The sequence below is a fragment of the Pristiophorus japonicus genome, chromosome 2 (genome assembly GCF_044704955.1).
Source record: "Pristiophorus japonicus isolate sPriJap1 chromosome 2, sPriJap1.hap1, whole genome shotgun sequence".
Lineage (NCBI taxonomy): Eukaryota > Metazoa > Chordata > Chondrichthyes > Pristiophoridae > Pristiophorus > Pristiophorus japonicus.
The window spans coordinates 116,749,871-116,771,350 of NC_091978.1; the positions used below are offsets into that span (position 1 = coordinate 116,749,871).

General features: G+C 42.6%; 1 protein-coding gene across 1 annotated transcript in view; it reads left to right on the forward strand.

The window, feature by feature from the left end:
• The first annotated feature begins 252 nt into the window (after window positions 1-252).
• The window catches only part of mtrex (Mtr4 exosome RNA helicase), a 266,450-nt gene continuing 245,222 nt past the window's right edge, over window positions 253-21,480 (forward strand). The window contains exons 1-5 of the mRNA XM_070868803.1: window positions 253-362; window positions 5,271-5,411; window positions 13,270-13,336; window positions 14,601-14,663; window positions 19,554-19,666. Coding sequence (XP_070724904.1) covers window positions 268-362; window positions 5,271-5,411; window positions 13,270-13,336; window positions 14,601-14,663; window positions 19,554-19,666 — 479 coding nt within the window. The 5' untranslated portion in view covers window positions 253-267. The remainder of the gene's footprint in view (window positions 363-5,270; window positions 5,412-13,269; window positions 13,337-14,600; window positions 14,664-19,553; window positions 19,667-21,480) is intronic.

Genomic DNA, 21,480 nt, shown 5'->3' on the forward strand with positions numbered 1-21,480 from the left:
CTAATTTAAACTGTGGAATAAGCCGGACAGAAAATCACAGAATTACATTGAATTAGTATCATTCCAAATGAATGGCACTTTGTAGATCTGAGAGGAAGTAAATTTGTCACTGAAGTGATGCATACTCTGCATTTTAACATACATCAGTTTGACTGCGACGGAAGTCGAATTGCGTAGATTGTTTTCGCTCATTCTGGCTCGTTCTGGCCACCGCACAGCGGATGTCTGACCCAAAGTATTGTGGGAGTTGTGGATCACCGGTTAAAGATGGCGGATGCGTTCGGCGATGATCTATTCAGCGTGTTCGAGGAAGAATCGTCCAAAAAGGCCAAAGGAGGAGATGGCGGCGGTGGGAAACCGGGGTAAGAAAGACTGGTCGTTCGCGTAAATGTTAAAACACACGCAGATAAAGGTGTACCCGTGGACGAAGCTAAGGCTCCAACGGCGCGCGCGGGGGGCGGGGAGCAGGCGCGCGGTGGGAGGACGGGTTCGGCGTCAACGATTGAAGCTGGCGGGCGCGTGTCGCTCTCGGCTGCAAACCTAGAAAGTGTTCGTGAATGATGGTGATGAGCGCACGGTTCAAGTTGGATGAAAAAGAATGACTTGCATTTATATAGCGATTTCAGGATGTCCCAAAGCGCTTTACAACCAATTACATACTTTTGAAGTATAATCACTGTTGTAATGTGGGAAGCACCGTACCCAATTTACGTACAGTAAGGTCCCACAAACAGCAGTGTGATAATGATCAGATAATTTGTTTCAATTATGTTGATTGACAGATAAATATTAGCAGGACATCAGGGATAACTCTCCTATTCTTACAATGAGTGCGATGACATCTTTTACATCCAGCTGGGCGAGTAACATAGAATATAGGTACAAGAGTAGGCCATTCGGCCCTTCGAACCTGCACCACCATTCACTATGATCATGGCTGATCATTCACCTCAGTACCCCTTTCCTGCTTTCTCTCCATACCCCTTGATCTCTTCAGCCGTAAGGGCCATATCTAACTCCCTCTGAAATATATCCAATGAACTGGCATCAACAACTCTGCGGTAGGGAATTCCACAGGTTAACAACTCTGAGTGAAGAAGTTTCTCCTCATCTCAGTCCTAAATGGCTTACCCCTCATGCTTAGACTGTGACCCCTGGTTCTGGAGTTCCCCAACATAGGGAACATTCTTCCTGCATCTAATCTGTCCAGTCCCGTCAGAATTGTATATGTTTCGATGAGATCCCCTCTCATTCTTTTGAACTCCAGTGAATACAGGCCCAGTCGATTCAGTCTCTCCTCATATGTCAGTCCAGCCATCCCGGGAATCAGTCTGGTGAACCTTCACTGCACTCCCTCAACAGCAAGAATGTCCTTCCTCAGATTAGAAGACCAAACTGTACACAATATTCAAGGTGTGGCCTCACCAAGGCCCTGTACAACTGCAGTAAGACCTCCCTGCTCCTATACTCAAATCCCCTAGCTATGAAGGCCAACATGTCATTTGCTGCCTTCGCCGCCTGCTGTACCTGTATGCCAACTTTCAATGACTGATGTATCATGACACCCAGGTCTTATTGCACCTCCCCTTTTCCTCATAGAAACGTTTAACATTCTGATGGGTTTAGACAGCTTAAATGCAGGAAGAATGTTCCCAATGTTGGGGAAGTCCAGAACCAGGGCTCACAGTCGAAGGATAAGGGGTAAGCCATTTAGGACCGAGATGAGGAGAAACTTCTTCACCCAGAGAGTGGTGAACCTGTGGAATTCTCTACCACAGAAAGTTGTTGAGGCCAATTCACTAAATATATTCAAAATGGAGTTAGATGTAGCCCTTACTACTAGGGGGATCAAGGGGTAGGGCGAGAAAGCAGGAATGGGGTACTGAAGTTGCATGTCAGCCATGTACTCATTGGCGGTGCAGGCTCGAAGGGCCGAATGGCCTACTCCTACACCTATTTTCTCTGTTTCTATGTTTCCTAATCTGGCGCCATTCAGATAATAAACTGCCTTCATGTTTTTGCCACCAAAGTGGATAACTTCACATTTATCCATATTATACTGCATCTGCCATGCATTTGCCCACTCACCTAACCTGTCCAAGTCACCCAGCAGCCTCTTAGCATCCTTCTCACAGCTCAAACCGCCACCCAGCTTAGTGTGATTTGCAAACTTTGAGATATTACACTCAATTCCTTCATCTAAATCATTAGTGTATATTGTAAATAGCTGGTATCCCAGCACTGAGCCTTGCGGCACCCCACTAGTCACTGCCTGCCATAAAAGGACCCGTTTATCCCGACTCTCTGCTTCCTGTCTTCCAACCAGTTCTCTATCCAGGTCACTACATTACCTCCCAATACCATGTGCCTTAATTTTGCACACTAATCTCTTGTGTGGGACTTTGTCAAAAGCCTTTTGAAAGTCAAAATACACCACTTCAAGTGGTTCTCCCTTGTCCACTCTACTAGTTACATCCTCAAAAAATTCCAGAAGATTTATCAAGCATGATTTTCCTTTCATAAATCCATGCTGACTTCGATCAAACCTGTTACTGCTTTCCAAATGCGCTGCTATTTCATCATTAATAAATGATTCCAACATTTTCCCCACTACTGATGTCAGGCTAACCGGTCTACAATTCCCCGTTTTCTCTCTCCCTCCTTTTTTAAAAAGTGGTGTTACATTAGCTACCCTCCAGTCCATCGGAACTGATTCAGAGTCGATACTGTTGAAAAATGATCACCAATGCATCCACTATTTCTAGGGCCACTTCCTTAAGTACTCTGGGATGCAGACTATCAGGCCCTGGGGATTTATCGACCTTCAATCCCATCAATTTCCCTAACACAATTTCCTGACTAATAAGGATTTCCTTCAGTTCCTCCTTCTCGCTAGACCCTCGGTCCCCTAGTATTTCCGGAAGGTTATTTGTGTCTTCCTTAGTGAAGACAGAACCGAAGTATTTGTTCAATTGGTCTGCCATTTCTTTGTTCCCCATTATAATTTCACCTGATTCTGACTGCAAGGGACCTACGTTTGTCTTCACTAATCTTTTTCTCTTCACATATCTATAGAAGCTTTTGCAGTCAGTTTTTGCGTTCCCAGCAAGCTTCCTCTCATACTCTATTTTCCCCCTCCTAATTAAACCCTTTGTCCTCTCTGCTGAATTCTAAATTTCTCCCAGTCCTCAGGTTTGGTGCTTTTTCTGGCCAATTTACATGCCTCTTGCTTGGATTTAACACTATCCCTAATTTCCCTTGTTAGCCACGGTTGAGCCACCTTCCCCATTTAATTTTTACTCCAGACAGGGATGTACAATTGTTGAAGTTCATCCATGTGATCTTTAAATGTCTGCCATTGCCTATCCATCGTCAACCCTTAAAGTATCATTCGCCAGTCTATTCTAGCCAGTTCATGTCTCATACCATCGAAGTTACCTTTCCTTAAGTTCAGGACACTAGTCTCTGAATTAACTGTGTCACTCTCCATCTTAATAAAGAATTCTGCCATATTATGGTCACTTGCCCAAAGGGCCTCGCACAACAAGATTGCTAATTAGTCCTTTCTCATTACACATCACCCAGTCGAGGATGGCCAGCCCTCTAGTTGGTTCCTCGACGTATGGATCTCGAAATCCATCCCCAATAGACTCCAGGAAATCCTCCTCCACCGTACTGCTACCAACTTGGTTAGCCCAATCCATATGTAGATTAAAGTAGCCCATGATAACTGCTGTATCTTTATTGCATGCATTCCTAATTTCTTGTTTGATGCTGTCCCCAACCCCTCTACTACTGTTTAGTAGTCTGTGCACAACTCCCACTAACGTTTTCTGCCCTTTGGTATTCCGCCGCTCTACCCATACAGATTCCACATTATCCAAGCTAATGTCCTTCCTTACTATTACGTTAATTTCCTCTTTAACCAGCAACACTACCCCACCTCCTTTTTCCTTTCTGTCGATTCTTCCTGAATGTTGAATACCTCTGGATGTTGAGTTCCCAGCCCTGGAGCCATGTCTCTGTAATCCCAATTATATCATATTCGTTAATCGCTGCCTGCGCAGTTAATTCGTCCACCTTATTACAAATACTCCTCGCATTAAGGCAAAGAGCCTCCAGGCTTGTCTTTTTAACACATTTTGTCCCTTTAGAATTTTGCTGAAATGTGGCCCTTTTTGATTTTTGCCTTGGGTTCCTCTGCACTCCATTTTTACTTTTCTTCTTTCTATCTTTTGCTTCTGCCCCCATTTTACTTCCCTCTGTCTCCCTGCATAGGTTCCCATCCCCTTGCCATATTAGTTTAACCCCTCCCCAATAGCACTTGCAAACAGTCCCCCTCGGACATTAAACATGATTTCCCCTTCATGAATCCATGTTGCGTCTGCTTGATTGCACTATTCCTATCTAGATGTCCCGCTATTTCTTCCTTAATGATAGCTTCAAACATTTTCCCCACTACAGATGTTAAACTAACCGGCCTATAGTTACCTGCCTTTTGTCTGCCCCCTTTTTTAAACAGAGGCGTTACATTAGCTGCTTTCCAATCCGCTGGTACCTCCCCAGTGTCCAGAGAATTTTGGTAGATTGTAACTAATGCATCTGCTATAACTTCCGCCATCTCTTTTAATACCCTGGGATGCATTTCATCAGGACCAGGTGACTTGTCTACCTCGAGTCCCATTAGCCTATCCAGCACCACCCCCCGAGTGATAGTGATTATCTCAAGGTCCTCCCTTCCCACATTCCTGTGACCAGCAATTTTTGGCATGGTTTTTGTGTCTTCCACTGTGAAGACCGAAGCAAAATAATTGTTTAAGGTCTCAGCCGTTTCCACATTTCCCATTATTAAATCCCCCTTCTCATCTTCTAAGGGACCAACATTTACTTTAGTCACTCTCTTCTGCTTTATATGTCGCAATAGAGGGATAGTAAGGTTCAACTGGGAGTAGCGGCTCTTCTGTACAGTTTTATTTTGTGTTAAACTGGAACATGTAGTTTGAATGTTCTACTATGAGGAATATTTTGTGGGACAAGTGTCAAATACCATGATTTTTCTTGTGTCCAGAGATTAATGGAATTTGTTTTATTCGTTACATAAATTGTCATTTAGTAACATTCAGAATGGTTTGTAGCCATATGTAGGCCAATGAAATCGTACTGTCAGCTGTAAGAACTGAATTGCAATACAGGTATTTGAAGACTGCTAAGATTAAAACAAACTATTAAAAAAATATTGGTGACTGTTTGTTTTAATTTGTTTTCTGTAGGAAGACCCCTGCTGGAGCTGCTCGAGGAGCTAATGCAGTCTTCTCAGTGAAGAACAAACGTGAAGTGGAGACTGATAATCCAGATGATGTATTGTTTGGAAAAAAGTCCAAACTTGAAGCCATATCCACAGAGGAAATTAAGTAAGAATTAAAACAAACATGAAAATGTCTGAAACATAGCTTATGTTTTATTCGTTCCCGGGATGTGGGTGTCGCTGGCAAAGCCAGCATTTATTGCCCATTCCTAATTGCCCTTAAGAAGGTGGCGGTGAGCTGCTTTATTGAACAGCTACAGTCTGTGTGCTGAAGGTGCTCCCACAGTGCTGTTAGGGAGGTAGTTCCAGGATTTTGATCCAGTGACGATGAAGGAACGGTGATATAGTTGCAAGTCAGGATGGTGTGTGACTTGGAGGGAAACTTGCAGGTGATGGAGTTCCCATGCGCCTTGTGTGGCACGAATGTTACTTGCCACCTATCAGCCTAAGCCTGAATGTTGTCTACGTCTTGCTGCATATGGGCATGGACTGCTTCATTATCTGGATCATTACGAATGGAACTGAATACTGCAATCATCGGAGAACATCCCCACCATTGACCTGATGGTGGAGGGAAGGTCACTGATGAAGCAACTAAAAATGATTAGGCTTAGGGCACTGCCCTATGGAACTCCTGCGGCGATTTCCTGGGCTGAGGTGATTGACCTCCAACAACCATAACCATCTTACTTTGTGCTAGGTATGACTCCAGCCAGTGGAGTTTTCACACTGATTCCCATTGACTTCAATTTTACTAGGGCCCCTTGAAGTCACACTTGGTCAAATGCAGCCTCGATGTCAAGGGCAGTCATGCTCACCTCACTTCTGGAATTCAGCTCTTTTGTCCATGTTTGGATCAAGGCTGTAATGAGGTCCAGAGCTGAGTGGTCCTGAAGGAACCCAAATTCAGCAACAGTGGGCAGGTTATTGGTGACCAAGTGCTGCTTGATAGCACTGTCGACGACGCCTTCCATCATGTTGCTGACGATTGAGAGTAGACTAATGGGGTGGTAATTGGCCGGATTGGATTTGTCCTTTTTGTGGACAGGGCATACCTGGGCAGTTTTCCACATTGTCACAAGAACCTAAGACCATAACATAAGAATTGCGCCTGCTCCACCATTCAGTGAAATCATGGCTGATCTTTTATCTCAACTCTACTTTCCTGCACTATGATTTCTTTAATGTCCAAAAATCTATCGATCTCGGTCTTGAATATAATCAAAGACTGAGCTTCCACATCCCTGAGATAGAGAATTCAAAAGATTCACCACCCTCTGAGTGAAGAAGTCTCTACTCATCTCGGTCCTAAATGGCCGACCCCTTATTCTAAGACTGTGACCCCTGGTTCTAGACTCCTGAGCCAGAGGAAACATCATCCATGCATCTACCCTGTCGAGCCCTGTAAGAAATTTGTATGTTTCAATGAGATCACCTCTCAATCTTCTAAACTCTAGAGAATATAGCCGAGTCTACTCAATCTAGGTAGATGTTAATGCCAGTATATCGGGTAGATGCCAGTGTTGTAGCTATACTGGAAAAGCTTGGCTGGAGGCGTGGTTAGTTATGGAGCACGTCTTCAGCACAACAGCCGGGATGTTGTCGGGGAGACTCGAAGCCTTTGCTGTATCCCTTGTGCTCAGCCATTTCTTGATATCCCATGGAGTGAATCGAATTGGCTGATGACTGGCTTCTGTGATGGTGGGGACTTCTGCTTTTTATTTTGCACGTGTGCTGGGCTCTGTCATCATTGGAGATGTTCATGGACCCCCTTCCTCCCATTAGTTGTTCAATTGTCTGCCACCATTCACAACTGGATGTGACAAGCCTGCAGTGCTTTGAACTGATCCGTTGGTTGTGTGATTGCTTAGCTCTGTCTATAGCATGCTATTTCACTTTTTATGAGTTCCTGTGTTGCAGCTTCCCCAGGTTGGCACTTCATTTTTAAGTATGCCTGCATACTCTTCTGCACTCCTCATTGAACCAAGGTTGGTTCCCTGGCTTAATGGTAATGGTAGAGTGAGGGATTTGTTGGGCCATGAGGTTACACATTGTGGTGGAATATAATTCTGCTGCTGCTGATGGCCCACAGCGCATGGATGCCAGTTTTGTGCTGCTAGATCTGTTCTGAATCTATCCCATTTAGCACGGTGGTAGTGCCACACAGCACGATGGAGAGTGTCCTTGGTATGAAGATGGGTCTTCGTCTCCACAAGAACTGTGCGGTGGCCACTGCCACCAATGCTGTCATGGACAGATGCATCTGTGACAGGTAAATTGATGAGGACGAGGTTGAGTAGGTTGTTTTCTCGTGTTGGTTCTCTCACCCCCTGCCCAGTCTGGCAGCTATTTCATTCAGCACTCGGCCAGCTCGCTCAGTAGTGGTGCTACTGAGCCGCTCTTGATGATGGACATTGAAGTCCCAAACCCAGAGTGCATTCTGTGCCTTTGCTGCCTTCACTGTTACTTCCAAAATGTTGTCTGCAGTTAACAATATTCAAATGAAAATATTAGAAAGATGTAACATAGCAGTTGCTATTTTAATTACTCTATAATAGTTAAAGATACGTAGCATTTACTTGGTTAATTCAGTTTGTTTTCCTGTGAAAACTAAACCCAATGGCCTTGTGAATGCATAGTTGCCAACCATTCACTATTGGATTGGACAGTCACCTTTTCCAACCCCATTTCGAAATGTTTGTAGATCTCATGGAGTGGGAGGTGGGGTGGAATGACTGTTTAATTCCCCAGTGTCTCAATTGGTTCCATGTTTTATTTAATTTTGGTTAAACTGTCATCCACTTGGGCTCGTGTGTGAGAACACATGATGAGCTCGCATTGGCAACCCAGTGCTGCAAGTCTGAGGTGTGTACGTGCGTGTGTACATGTGTAGACACACAAAAGGGGACTACAATTCAATCCAGCATAATGTGAGCCACCAGGTGGAAAGAAAGGCACAGACATTCTATTAAAACCAAAAACCACTGGAGACTGAGGACACTCTTCACCTCTCGCTCCCCATAGCATCAAATATAGAAATTGATCCAAAATTGAGAGCAAATAGTGCAAATTAGCATCCCTGCAAGAATGCTGCTTTTCATTTCACCTCATGGAGGGAAATGCTCCACGTAAACCTCAAGTCGATGACCTTTAAGGTTAGTCCAAAGTCAACATCTGATGTACACATACTATATCATGTCATCTTGCACGTGCTAAAATAAATCAGAAACTAAGTGAAAAAAGGCTCTCCTATAGAACATAAGAAATAGGAGCAGGAGTAGGCCATTTGACCCCTCGAGCCTGCTCCGCCATTTAATAAGATCCTGGCTGATCTGATCATGGACTCGGCTCCACTTCCCCACCCACTCCCCATACCCTTTATTCCCTTATCACTCAAAAATCTGTCTTTCTCCACCTTAAATATATTCAATGACCCAGCCTCCACAGCTCTCTGGAGCAGAGAATTTCATAGATTTACAAGCCTCTGAGAGAAGACATTTCTCCTCATCTCAGTTTTAAATGGGAGGCCCCTTATTCTGAGACTATGCCCCCTAGTTTTAGTCTCCCCTATGAGTGGAAATATCCTCTCTGCATCCATCTTGTTGATCCCCCTCATTATCTTATATGTTTCGATAAGAACATCTCTCATTCCTCTGAATTCCAATGAATATAGGCCGACTCAACCTATCTTCATAAGTCAACCCCCTCATCTCTGGAATCAACCTCGTGAACATTCTCTGAACAGCCTCCAGTGCAAGTATATTCTTCCTTAAATACGGAGACCAAAACTGTACGCAGTACTCTAGGTGTGGCCTCACCAATACTCTGTACAATTGTAGCAGGTCTTCTCTGCTTTTATACTCCATCCCCCTTGCAATAAAGGCCAACATTCCATTTGCCTTCCTGATTACTTGCTGTACCTACATACTCACTTTTTGTGTTTCATGCACAAAGACCCCCAGGTCTCTCTCTACTGCCGCACTTTGCAATTTTGCTCCATTTAAATTATAATTTGCTTTTCTATTATTTCTGCCAAGGTGGATAACCTCACATTTTCCAACATTTCCTCCATCTGCCAAATTTTTGCCTACTCACTTATATCTATATCCCTTTGCAGATTTCTTGTGTCCTCCTCACAATTTGCTTATTCACCCATCTTTGTATCATCAGCAAATTTGGCTACATTACACACGGTCCCTTCATTCAAGTCATTAATATAGATTGTAAATAGTTGAGGGCCCAGCACCGACTCCACTAGTCATTGTTTGCCAACCGGGAAATGACCCATTTATCCCGACTTTGTTTTCTGTTAGTTAGCCAATCCTCTATCCGTGCTAATATATTACCCCCAACCCCGTGAACTTTCATCTTGTGCAGTAACCTTTTATGTGGCACCTTATCGAATGCCTTCTGGAAATCCAAATACACCACATCCATTAGTTCCCCCTTATCCATCCTGCTCATTACATCCTCAAGGAACTCCAGCAAATTTGTCAAACATGATTTCTCTTTCATAAAACCATGCTGACTCTGCTTGATTGATTCATGCTTTACCAAATGTCCTGTGACTGCTTCCTTAATAATGGACTCCAGCATTAACCAACGACAGATGTTAGGTTAACTGGTCTATTGGGCCCAATTTTGGCCATGGCTTGCATCAATTTTTTTGGAGTAAGTTGTTTTTTCTGGCATAAGTTTTAAAAAAAATGCCATTTTCCCCCCCAAATTTGCTCCAGAGTAAGTCAGTTAGGTACGATTTTTTTTAGTTCAGTTTTTTTTTTCAAAAGGGGGCGTTGCCAGACACTTAAGCCAGTTTTGGCCATTTGTGCCACTTTGGCCAGCTAAAACTTATTCCAAATTGACTTAGGTCAGCGTATGTGGCCGGCTCTGAAAAGCCTTGTGGGCAGTTAAGAAACCGGCACAGGTTAGTACATTTAAAGCACCAAGACTTACAAAGCACAAAAATAAGCATTCAATAACAAATAAAAAATAGAAGGAAGCTGAGAGGACCTGCACCAAGACTTACAAAGCACTAAACAAACCACAAAAAGTAATAAGCAATCAATTAATAACAAATAAAAAATAGAAGTCCTACCTTTATGCCAGAATCAAGTTTTTTTTTTTAAAAGTCCCCCCCCCCCCCCCCCAATCAAAATACTTTTTCTCTTCCCCTCTTTCCCCCCCCCCCCCCCCCAATACTCTTCCTTCTCCCCCCCCCCCCCCCCCCCAAACACTTTTTCACTCTTTCTCTCCCCCCCCATCAAAACTCCCAAGCACAACCATCAATGAATAAAAAAATAAAACTGAAGTCCTAACTCGGCTGGCCGGTGCGGGAGGCCACTCGGCCGAGGATAGGGTGCGGCGAGATCGGGGCGTCCCTTCGGCTGGGGATAGGGGCTGCGAGCATAGAATCCTGCTCACAGCCCACAGGGCACACTGGGAGGGCAGGAGCATGCACAGACTTCACTGCACGTGCGCGCAGGTGCCGGCACTGTTATCGGCGCTGGCCTGTTGCTCCGCCCCCCACTTCACAATGCACGCCACGCTGGGACTCGAAGAGCGGCCAGGATGGGGCGACTTTTTTCCAGCACCATTTCCAGTGCGCAAGGTCGGCGCACTTACCTTAAGGGGTTGGGCAAAATTGAGCCCATAGTTACCTGCTTTTTGTCTGCCTCCTTTTTTAAATAGGGGCGTTACATTTACGGTTTTCCAATCTGCTGGGACCGGCCCAGAATCCAGGGAATTTTGGTAGATTACAACCAATGCATCCACTATCTCTGCAGCCACTTCTCTTAAGACCCTAGGGTGTAAGGCATCAGGTCCAGGGGACTTGTCCGCCTTTAGTCCCATTATTTTACCTAGTACTACTTCATTAGTGATTTTATTAAGTTCCTCCCTATCTATAGCCCCTTGATTATCCACTATTGGGATGTTTTTAGTATCTTCTACCGTGAAGACCGATACAAAATATTTGTTCAACGTCTCTGCCATTTCCCTGTTCTTCATTATTAATTCCCCAGTCTCATCCTCCAGGGGACCAACATTAACCTTAGACATTCTTTCCCTTTTTAAGTACCTGTGAACTCTTGCTATCTGTTTTTATATTTCATGCTAGTTTACTTTCATAATCTATCTTCCCTCTCAATCATTTTTTTTAGTCGTTCTCTGCTGGCTTTTAAAAGCTTCCCAATCCTGTCCTCCCACTAGTCTTGGCCACATTGTATGCTGTTGTTTTCAATTTGATACCCTCCCTTGTTTCCTTAGTTAGCCATGAATGGTTATCCCTTCTCTTACAGTCTTTCCTTCTCATTGGGGTATATTTTTGTTGAGAGTTATGAAATATCTCCTTAAATGTCTGCCACTGCTCTTCAACTGTCCCATACTTTAGTCTATTTTCCAAGTCTACTTTAGCCAACTCTGCCCTCATACCTTTGTAGTCCCCTTTATTTAAGCTTATGACACTGGCTTGAGAACCAACTTTCTCTCCCTTCTACTGAATTTGAAATTCAACCATATTATGGTCACTCATTCCTAGAGGATCTTTTACTACGATCTTGCCTCATTACACAGTACTAGATCTAAGATAGCCTGCTCCCTGGTTGGTTCCGCAACGTACTGTTCAAGGAAACTATCCCGAATACACTCTATGAACTCCTCAAGGCTACCCTGGCCAATTTGCTTTGTCCAATCAATATGAAGGTTAAAATCACTCATGATTATTGCCGTTCCTTTTTTACACACCTCCATTATTTTTTGATTTATACTCCGTCCAACAGTGTAGCTACTGTTAGGGGGCCTATAGACTACACCCACCAGCGACTTTTTTCCTTTATTATTCCTTATCTCTACCCAAACTGATTCAACCTCTTGATCTTCTGAGCCAATATCGTTTCTCACTAACGCACTGGTCCCATCCTTTATTAACAGTGCTACCACACCTCTTCCTTTCTGTCTGTCCTTCCGACTTGTCAAATACCCCTGAATATTTAGTTCCCAGTCCTGGTCGCCTTGCAACCACGTTTCTGTAATGGCTATCAGATCATCCCCATTTGTATCTATTTGTACCGTCAACTCATCTATTTTGTTACGAATGCTACGTGCATTTAGACAAAGAGCTTTTAAATGTTTTTTTTACCCGTTTTTCTTGCTCATTTCCTCTGTCCTTCAAACTCACTTTCTTCATTTTTGCTTTCTAATTCCAGCTTTAGTCCCCTCCCTACTGAATCTATTCTCAGGTTCCCATCCCCTGCCAAGCTTGGTTAAACCCACCCCCCAGCGAGGATATTGGTCCCGGCTCTGTTGAGGTTTGTTCAGGTCCCACCTCCCCCACAAGCGGTCCCAATGCCTCAGAAAACGAAAGCTCTCCCACATGCACCATCTCTCCAGCTACGTATTCATCTGTTCTATCCTCCTATTTCTGTACCTACGAGCTCGTGGCACCGGGAGTAATCCGGAGATTACTTCCTTTGCGGTCCTGCTTTTTAATCTCTCTCCTAGCTCCCTAAACTCTGCCTATAATTAGATCTATATTTGTGGACAAGTGCATTCTGTTTCTGAAAGTTAAGAGTAGAAACTTAAGTATACCTGCTAACTTGTGTTCATGATCATGGGGCAGGTTTTTCAGCATCTGGCTGAACTTGCTCCATTGTTTCCAGTGATACTCCAATGCCGCACATTCATAATATTTTAGCATATGTGTAGAAGAGTCGAGTTTCTGTGCATAATGGGACAGATTCAGTCAGGGGCAGAAAGTCTGTTTTCACAAGGGTCCCGTGTGAGCAGAGCTCGGAGAAGTTAGTTGTATGCTCCAAAATCTTATGGTTGGAAACTATGAAAATCTACATGGCTTATCCTTTAAATTGTTTTGATTGACTCACCATTAGCACATTGGTGTGGATTTTAATGTTAGGACATTTAATTGTAACATTTAGGTACAGCATACCTTTAACTTTTTGGTAACTTAGTCTTGCAGACTTGATGCCCAAGGTGAAAGTGGAACATATTGAAACAGTAGAGGGATGTAACCATGAGGTAGGTGCCTTAAAATAATTGTTTTTTTTCCTTGTTCTCAACTTTCACTATTGATGATGAATGAGCATCATAAAACAATCAATGTAAATGTAAAATACTTGTGCGTTCCAGGTGTGGTTATCTGTATACACCATATTAAAATACCAATTGCTAAGTTACATATTATGCACAGGCTAATTTTTGTTTTCCCATCCCATTCTTAATGACGAGCACCATTCCTTGACTGAGACAATTGATGCGCTCCGAAGTCTCTAATCACCCTTCAGTTGATCACTGGGAGAAGTTGAATTATATTACTTCCCTCACTTTCCACCCGAATCAAAAATACATTATATAGCAGCAGTATATTGCAGACATTGTTAGATACTTTAACATGGATAGATAACCAGATTAGTGCATTGAGCTACTGGTGTAAACTAAAGCTATAGTGTAAACTAAAATTTCACAAACCCTGTGAAATTTCCAAATGCCTTTTGCATGTAGGTTTGAAAAGGTTTGAATTTTTACACCACTTTGTTGGAGCTTATCTCTCTGTATTTGTTACTGATACATCTGCAGAAAACATAATGCTGATATGGTAGTGTGCTGTTAGCTTAAGGAACCAACTGGTATGTGTTGACAATCAGCAACAACAATATAGCACCGTTAACATACAAGAATGTCCTGCAGCACTTCATAGAGGCATACTCAGACAAAAATGAATGCCAAGCCAAATAAGGAACTATTAGGAGGGGTGACTAAAAGCTTGGTCAAACAGGTGGGTTTTAAGGTGCGTCTTTAAAAGAGGATACAGAGGCAGAGGGGTTCTGGAAGGAAATTAGAGAGTGTAGCATCTAGTTATATGCAAGTAGTGCTGCCACTGTTGGGGTAAAGGAGTCAAGAGGCCGCAGTCAGGAACAGATAGATTGGGGAGAAGGTCTTTGGTTGGATGAGGTTATAGAACAAGGGAGTGGCAAGGCCATGAATGAAGCCATTTGCAAGGATGTGAATTTTAAATTTGAGTCGTTGCGACTGTGAACCATTATTACTATGCTTCTATTGTATTTGTACCATAGGTCCTGGTGAATTTAGTAATATACCACTGGATCAAATTAGATGTGCTGTCTCACTTCATTTTTTTTTCATCATTTTTATTTAGTTTTTGGATTTTTTTATCACGTGCATTCATTCTGTTGTTTCGTAAATGTGAACTTTGGAGTGGGCTTTGATAATTCAATTTGGATATATGTCCGATTTATGTAAACCTTTCTTTGGCTAATTTCAGGTGGCCATTCCAATGTGCGATGAATATCAGCAGCTAAAACCCCGTGTCGGAAAAGCAGCAAAGGTACATTCCTCTGCACTTTCTATGTGATTAAGTGATAATCTTCTATTCTCCTAATAGAGATGAGGATTTGTTGTGCTGCTGTGTATGAATACCATCCGGTCACCTCAGTAAGCTGTTCTGACATTGATGCAGCAAGGAATGATCTCGTCATGAAATTCTTCACCTGTGCATCAATGCATTAACTCAGCCTGTAGCATTGGTTCCGTTTCTGACACACACAAATCCTGTCAAAGTTGGACTTGTTGTTCTTGTCAGATGATTAATTCAAACTTTAAAGCTCTGTTTTGAATGCAGAGCTGATACCAGTTTAATCAAAATTCTGGTTTCAATTTTATGTTCTTAGCTCTCAAGCACTCACTGAAAAACTTGGTCCTTTGGGGAGTTATTGGAGAGACACTATCAATGACAGAACCTTGTTTTCATTGCAACCATGGCTGATTTTAGGGAATAATGTCATGTACCATAGACATAATTATAGCACAATTTAAAAACACTGAATGGTCTCTGCATTCTAATGGTATTGTACCTGTGGAAGAGACTGAGAGCATATCGTTTCACCATTTAACTTTGTGGCTTGTCAATCAACTCAACTTGGAAGTCCTTTGTCAATTCTAACTACAGTACTTAACACTGGTCACAGGATGGTGCTATAACAGTACATTTCCTGGAGCAAAACAGACATTTTGCTGAAAGTATGGTCATTGTACTCACCCTGGTCCCCACAGAAGTCCAAGTTTCTTAAACCCCCTCATCCCCTGCCTGCCACCCACAGGATGTTGGCTACCACATTTCTCTACATTACAACAGTGACTACATTTCAGAAGTGCTTCATTTTCTATGAAGCACTTTGAGATATTCTAGAGACAGGATGGGTCCTTTTTAGGTTGGAAATCGGTGGTTAGTGGTGTGCCACAGGGATCGATGCTGGGACCACAACTGTTTACAATATACATAGATGACCTGGAAGAGGGGACGGAGTGTAGTGTAACAAAATTTGCAGATGACACAAAGATTAGTGGGAAAGCGGATTGTGTAGAGGACACAGAGAGGCTGCGAAGAGGTTTAGATAGGTTAAACGAATGGGCTACGGTTTGGCAGATGGAATACAATGTCGGAAAGTGTGAGGTCATCCACCTTGGAAAAAAAAACAGTAAAAGGGAATATTATTTGAATGGGGAGAAATTACAACATGCTGCGGTGCAGAGGGACCTGGGGGTCCTTGTGCATGAAACTCTTTACCTGCTGCACCTGCAAACTAACTTAATCAGGAAGGCGAATGGAATGTTGGCCTTCATTGCGAGAGGGATGGAGTACAAAAGCAGGGAGGTCCTTCTGCAGCTGTATAGGGTATTGGTGAGGCCGCACCTGGAGTACTGCGTGCAGTTTTGGTCACCTTACTTAAGGAAGGATATACTGGCTTTGGAGGGGGTACAAAGACGATTCACTCGGCTGATTCCGGAGATGAGGGGGTTACCTTATGATGATAGATTGAGTAGACTGGGTCTTTACTCGTTGGAGTTCAGAAGGATGAGGGGTGATCTTATAGAAACATTTAAAATAATGAAAGGGATAGACAAGATAGAGGCAGAGAGGTTGTTTCCACTGGTCGGGGAGACTAGAACTAGGGGGCACAGCCTCAAAATACGGGGGAGCCAATTTAAAACCGAGTTGAGAAGGAATTTCTTCTCCCAGAGGGTTGTGAATCTGTGTAATTCTCTGCCCAATGAAGCAGTTGAGGCTAGCTCATAGAATGTATTCAAGTCACAGATAGATAGATTTTTAACCAATAAGGGAATTAAGGATTATGGGGAGCGGGCGGGTAAGTAGAGCTGAGTCCACGACCAGATCAGCCATGATCTTGTTGAATGGCGGAGCAGGCTCGAGGGGCTAGATGGCCTACTCCTGTTCCTAATTCTTATGTTCTTATGTTCTTCGGAAAGGCAGTGTAGTATATAAATGCAGGTTGGTTCTCAATTTAAAAACTTCCATGTTCACTTGTGTTTGCATCACTTTTCTTCCTATTATCATGCTTTTGTCACTCTTTTTGCATCAACATTTTTTCATTATAAATTCCTGTGTAAGTATGGAATTTGCCTGTGTAAACTAGTCACAGTTATTGCACAATCGGGTAGCTGTGGAGGAAGTTTCTCACCTGATTCTCTCTACTTTTGGATCTTCTGAAACTGATTTCTCCAGGCAGGTAAAGCTGCTTGAAATGTTTAAATTTGCCATTTCCTGTTTTTATTTTGAATGTTTTGTTTGGTGTATCTTTAGAAGAATGTGGCTTTCCTCTCCTCACAGTTCCAACTTCGATGCCCCAATCTGCTGCCACTAGTTGGCCAAGGTCCTATTCTCAGCCGTCATTATTCATGAGATCAACCGCTCTTGGTTGCTACTGCTTGCCCTGTTAGCCACTGACCCATTTGCTATTTATCATATACAATTGTTGTGTTATATAAAAATAAGGAATGAATGTATGACATAGTGAGGACTGAATTGGTGTATGTGTGTGTACTCCGTACCTCCTTCATTGCCCTCCTGCACTGTTGTTTGTCAAAATGCTCCCCCACATAAACATTATCCACAAATGCGTGTTAATTTTCCTTGTTTATGCTGTTTATTGACACTCCTGTCTCCATGACGAAAACTTTGCTGTCCACTTTCATGTCTGAGAAGAAGTTGTGGATGAGCTGCAACTTCCTTCGATCTAATGTTAGTGAGACCAAAGTCATTTTGTTTGCTTCCACTAAAACCTTTAGACCTTGATTACAAACGTACAATGAAGAGGGGCAATTTCTTTTAGCCCATCCAGACATGGTGCACATATTACAAAAAAGGAAGATAATTATAATTTTTAACATTTTTAAGGATTTGGGTTTTGAAATATGTATGTCTGGTTTGAAATAGGTTGGTTTGACCAAACTGACATACAGATGCTTCTATAATCTGCCGGTTGATATCCTGGTGGCGTGCTACATGCAAAGTCACGATCAAGGGAACTTTTCAGGAGAGAAGTGGGGAAAGAGAGGGGGAAGGAGAGTAGAGAGGAAATAGAGGGAAGAAATCGGTGAAGAGAGGAACAGCAAAGAGGAGAGAAAGGGGACAAGCGATTAGAGGAATGGGGAGAGGAGGATAGGGAAAGGGTGAGACGGGAGAGAGTGCATTGCTGTCGTAGGTGTCCTTTTGTGATTTTGTGATCGGATACATGGACATTTCTCACTACTTCTAACATTTTATTTATGAAGCCCTTTCAAATTCATAACTTTATATAACAACATAAGAAATAGGAACAGGAGTAGGCCATACAGCCCTTCGAGCCTGCTCTGCCATTCAATAAGCTCATGGCTGATCTGATAATTGACTCGGCTCCACTTCCCCATAACCCCTTATCCCCTTATCGTTTAAGAAATTGTCTATTTATGTCTTAAATTTATTCAATGTCCCAGCTTCCATAGCTCTCTGAGGCAGCGAATTCCACAGATTTACAACCTTCTGAGAGAAGAAATTTCTCCTCATCTCAGTTTTAAATGGGCAGCCCCTTATTCTAAATGGAAACATCCTCTCAACATCCACTTGTCAAGCCCCCTCATAATCTTATACATTTCGATAAATTTTTATATATTCTTATGTACTCTCCGTTTTTTTTTTGTGACTGTTTCAAATTGCTTTTTCACACTGTTTGGAATGATGGGTTTATAATCTTTGTTCAGCTCGCCCTTTCGCTTAATAAAAAGTCACGTATTGTTACATATACATTGTCTACTGGTATAGTCGACAAGAATCTGGAGACCCCTCACCGTGTTATAAAGATATAATAACAATGTCATTTATTGATTTACTATGTTACTGAAACAAACTAGAATGCATTATCAAACTTTTGAGGATTTTTCTAAAAGACTTGGCTGCTTTAGGTGCAACCGGTGCTCTGGGCGCAAATCGCACTAGTTTTGAGATGTATTTTTTTTTGGATGCGTTTATTTGTACTGTAAAAATGGTCGGTTGGGGGCTCAGCGGGTAATGTGGTCGGAATGATTCAGGTTTGGGGCCGCACTTCCGGCCTGGCACTTCTGGTTTGGGCGGGAGGCATTGGGGGGCGGAGTCTCGACAGACGCATGCGCAGAAAGACATAAAGAACACAGTACATATAGTCAGTCCCTCTTTTCACCCTCAAGTTTCTGCTTAAACTCAGTTGCACATCACCGAATGTAAAATCTGTCATGGGCAGTGTTTTGTGAGCGTAATCATAAAGAAAAATTGCTTTAAAAAAATGTTCTTTGATGTATTCAAGAATGATGTATTTTGATTAATGGAGCTGAAAATGGGTCTATCACAAAAATAAGCTGTGAGTAACCTGTTTTTAAATAACTGAAAATGACTTTTTTTAAAAACTAAACAGACTATTTGCTAGCTATATTGGTATACTATAGTCAGTTTCTCAGTAAATTAAAGAAAATATTCAAAAGCTTTTAAAACATGCCTTTTAGTGTCCTTGTGAGAGAAAAAAAGCTTAATTTTAATAACCTCCTCGAAGGTCCGCAAGTAGGGTGCAGTTAGCAGAAACTTGCCACAGTGTTGGCAGAGCCAGCTTCAAGCATGATGTTTTGTGAACTAGTGTAAAAGATCCCAGAAATTCGCTTTGTGCAGGACGTAATTTGTGTTTGAAATTCGGCGATCTGTTGGTGATGGTTTGGCAGATTTAAGGCAAATTGTGTCGTAAAACAACAGTGCAGCCGAACGGAAATTTCAGGCCTTCGTGTTTAATACTCTAATGTTATCAAATGTGTTTAGACTTTCAGTAAAAGCTGTCCAGCTAACTTATTAGATCAACATCTGAAAACAACCAGTGATATGTGATTATTACTGCTTCTAAGTAATTCTTTTTACTTGCAGGAATACCCTTTTATCCTTGATGCTTTTCAAAGAGAGGCCATTGCTTGCATTGATAACAACCAGTCTGTACTAGTGTCTGCGCATACGTCAGCTGGAAAAACCGTTTGTGCTGAGTAAGTGTGCATTACGATATGTTTTTAACCTTTTGCATGAACTTTTGTGCTCAAGTGAGGAATGCTGGTGCTGGCACATTGAGTCGACATCAAGCAAAGCCATTTATGAATGAAATCAGGAATCACTGTTGCACACAAAGTGTAGTGAAACCTGGAACACTCTCCCCTAAAAGATTTAATGCAGTGTTAATTGAAATATTTTAAGACAGAACAACAGATTTTTGTTCAGGAAGGATATTAGGGGATAAGGAGTAGAGGTACAGATCAGCCATGATCTAATTAATTGGTGGAACGGGCTTGTGGGGCTTAATGGCCTACTCCTGTACCTATGTTCCTGGCTTCACAATAGACTGAGGGTCTCAGCTGCCCATCCACTCCATTCCCAGGACATTTTTTATAAAGTTTCATGTTTTGAAGCAACTTAAAACAGGATTATTTTGTTTTTTTTGGTATGTCACTGTGGCAAAAAAGGAACCCAATTCTGAACTTGGTAAAGTCCCCATCACTTAAAACGTCCACGTTTAAAACTGGCTGTCGCTTATGTCAGCCAAAAAGCGCTAAACAGTGGCTATTTACATTACTGCCAATTTCAACGTTGCTGGTTATAGCGTTTTAAGGGCTCTCTTTATTTCGGGCAGAAACCGTTGTGCTTACTCGTACTCAATAACATACATCTGATCAAACTAAGACTGTTAATCTTTTCTTATCTATTATGTAACTCATGGGACTAATGCCAATGACGCTAACTTAACTTGATATATTTAATCAACTTCTCACCTCTCCACTCTAGTCCGATGGACCCATTTTGGTCTTTACCCAAATTCTAATAAATATAGGCTGTATTAATTCAGCTGAAGGACAGTTCTTCTGTCCTTACTGTATGAATCCTGCTCCTGTCTGTAAATATTTCAACCGTTCTCTCTTGCTGCCAGGTTATCGACTCTGAGCTAGTCATCCATGGAAAGAATGCTGGCAAAGCGGAAGCTCCGGACAAATCGAGCAGTGTAGTCTCCCAATAAAATACAATATTAAATCTTGGTATTTATATTTCCATCTGTAATAACAAAGCTGCCATAAGCCCGTCAGACACTGGTTCATCAACCATGATTCTTTCAATCGTACTGTTATAACCATGCACTTTGTGGCTGCTGCGGGCTGAGTAAGCAGGTGACGGAGTCCAGCACATGCGTGCAAAAGACAAAGTTGAAGCGCTTGCAAGCATTTTCAGCGAGAAGTGCCGAGTGGGTGATCCATCTCGGCCTCTTGAGGTCCCCACCATCACAAAAGCCAGTCTTCAGCTAATTTGATTGACTCCATGTGATATCAGGAAACAGCTGAGCGCACTGGATATAGCAAAGACTATGGGCCCCAACAACATCTTGACTATAGTGCTGAAGATGTGTGCTCCAGAACTAGCCTCGCCTCTAGCCAAGCTGTTCCAGTACAGCTACAACACTGGCATCTATCCGACAAAAGTGGAAAATTTGCCAGGTATGTTCTGTCCACAAAAAGCAGGACAAATCCAATCCGGCAATTACCGTGCCATCAGTCCACTCTCAATCATCAGCAAGGTGATGGAAGGTGTCGTTGACAGTGCTATTAAGCAGCAGTTGCTCACCAATAACCTGCTCACCGAAGCTCCGTTTGGGTTTGGCCAGGACCACTTGGCTGCAGATCTCATTAATGCCTTGGTCCAAACATGGACGAAAGAGCTGAATTCCAGAGGGGAGGTGAGAGTGACTGCCCTTGATATCAAGGCAGCATTTGACCGAGTGTGGCATGAAGGAGCCCCAGTAAAATTGAAGTCATTGGGA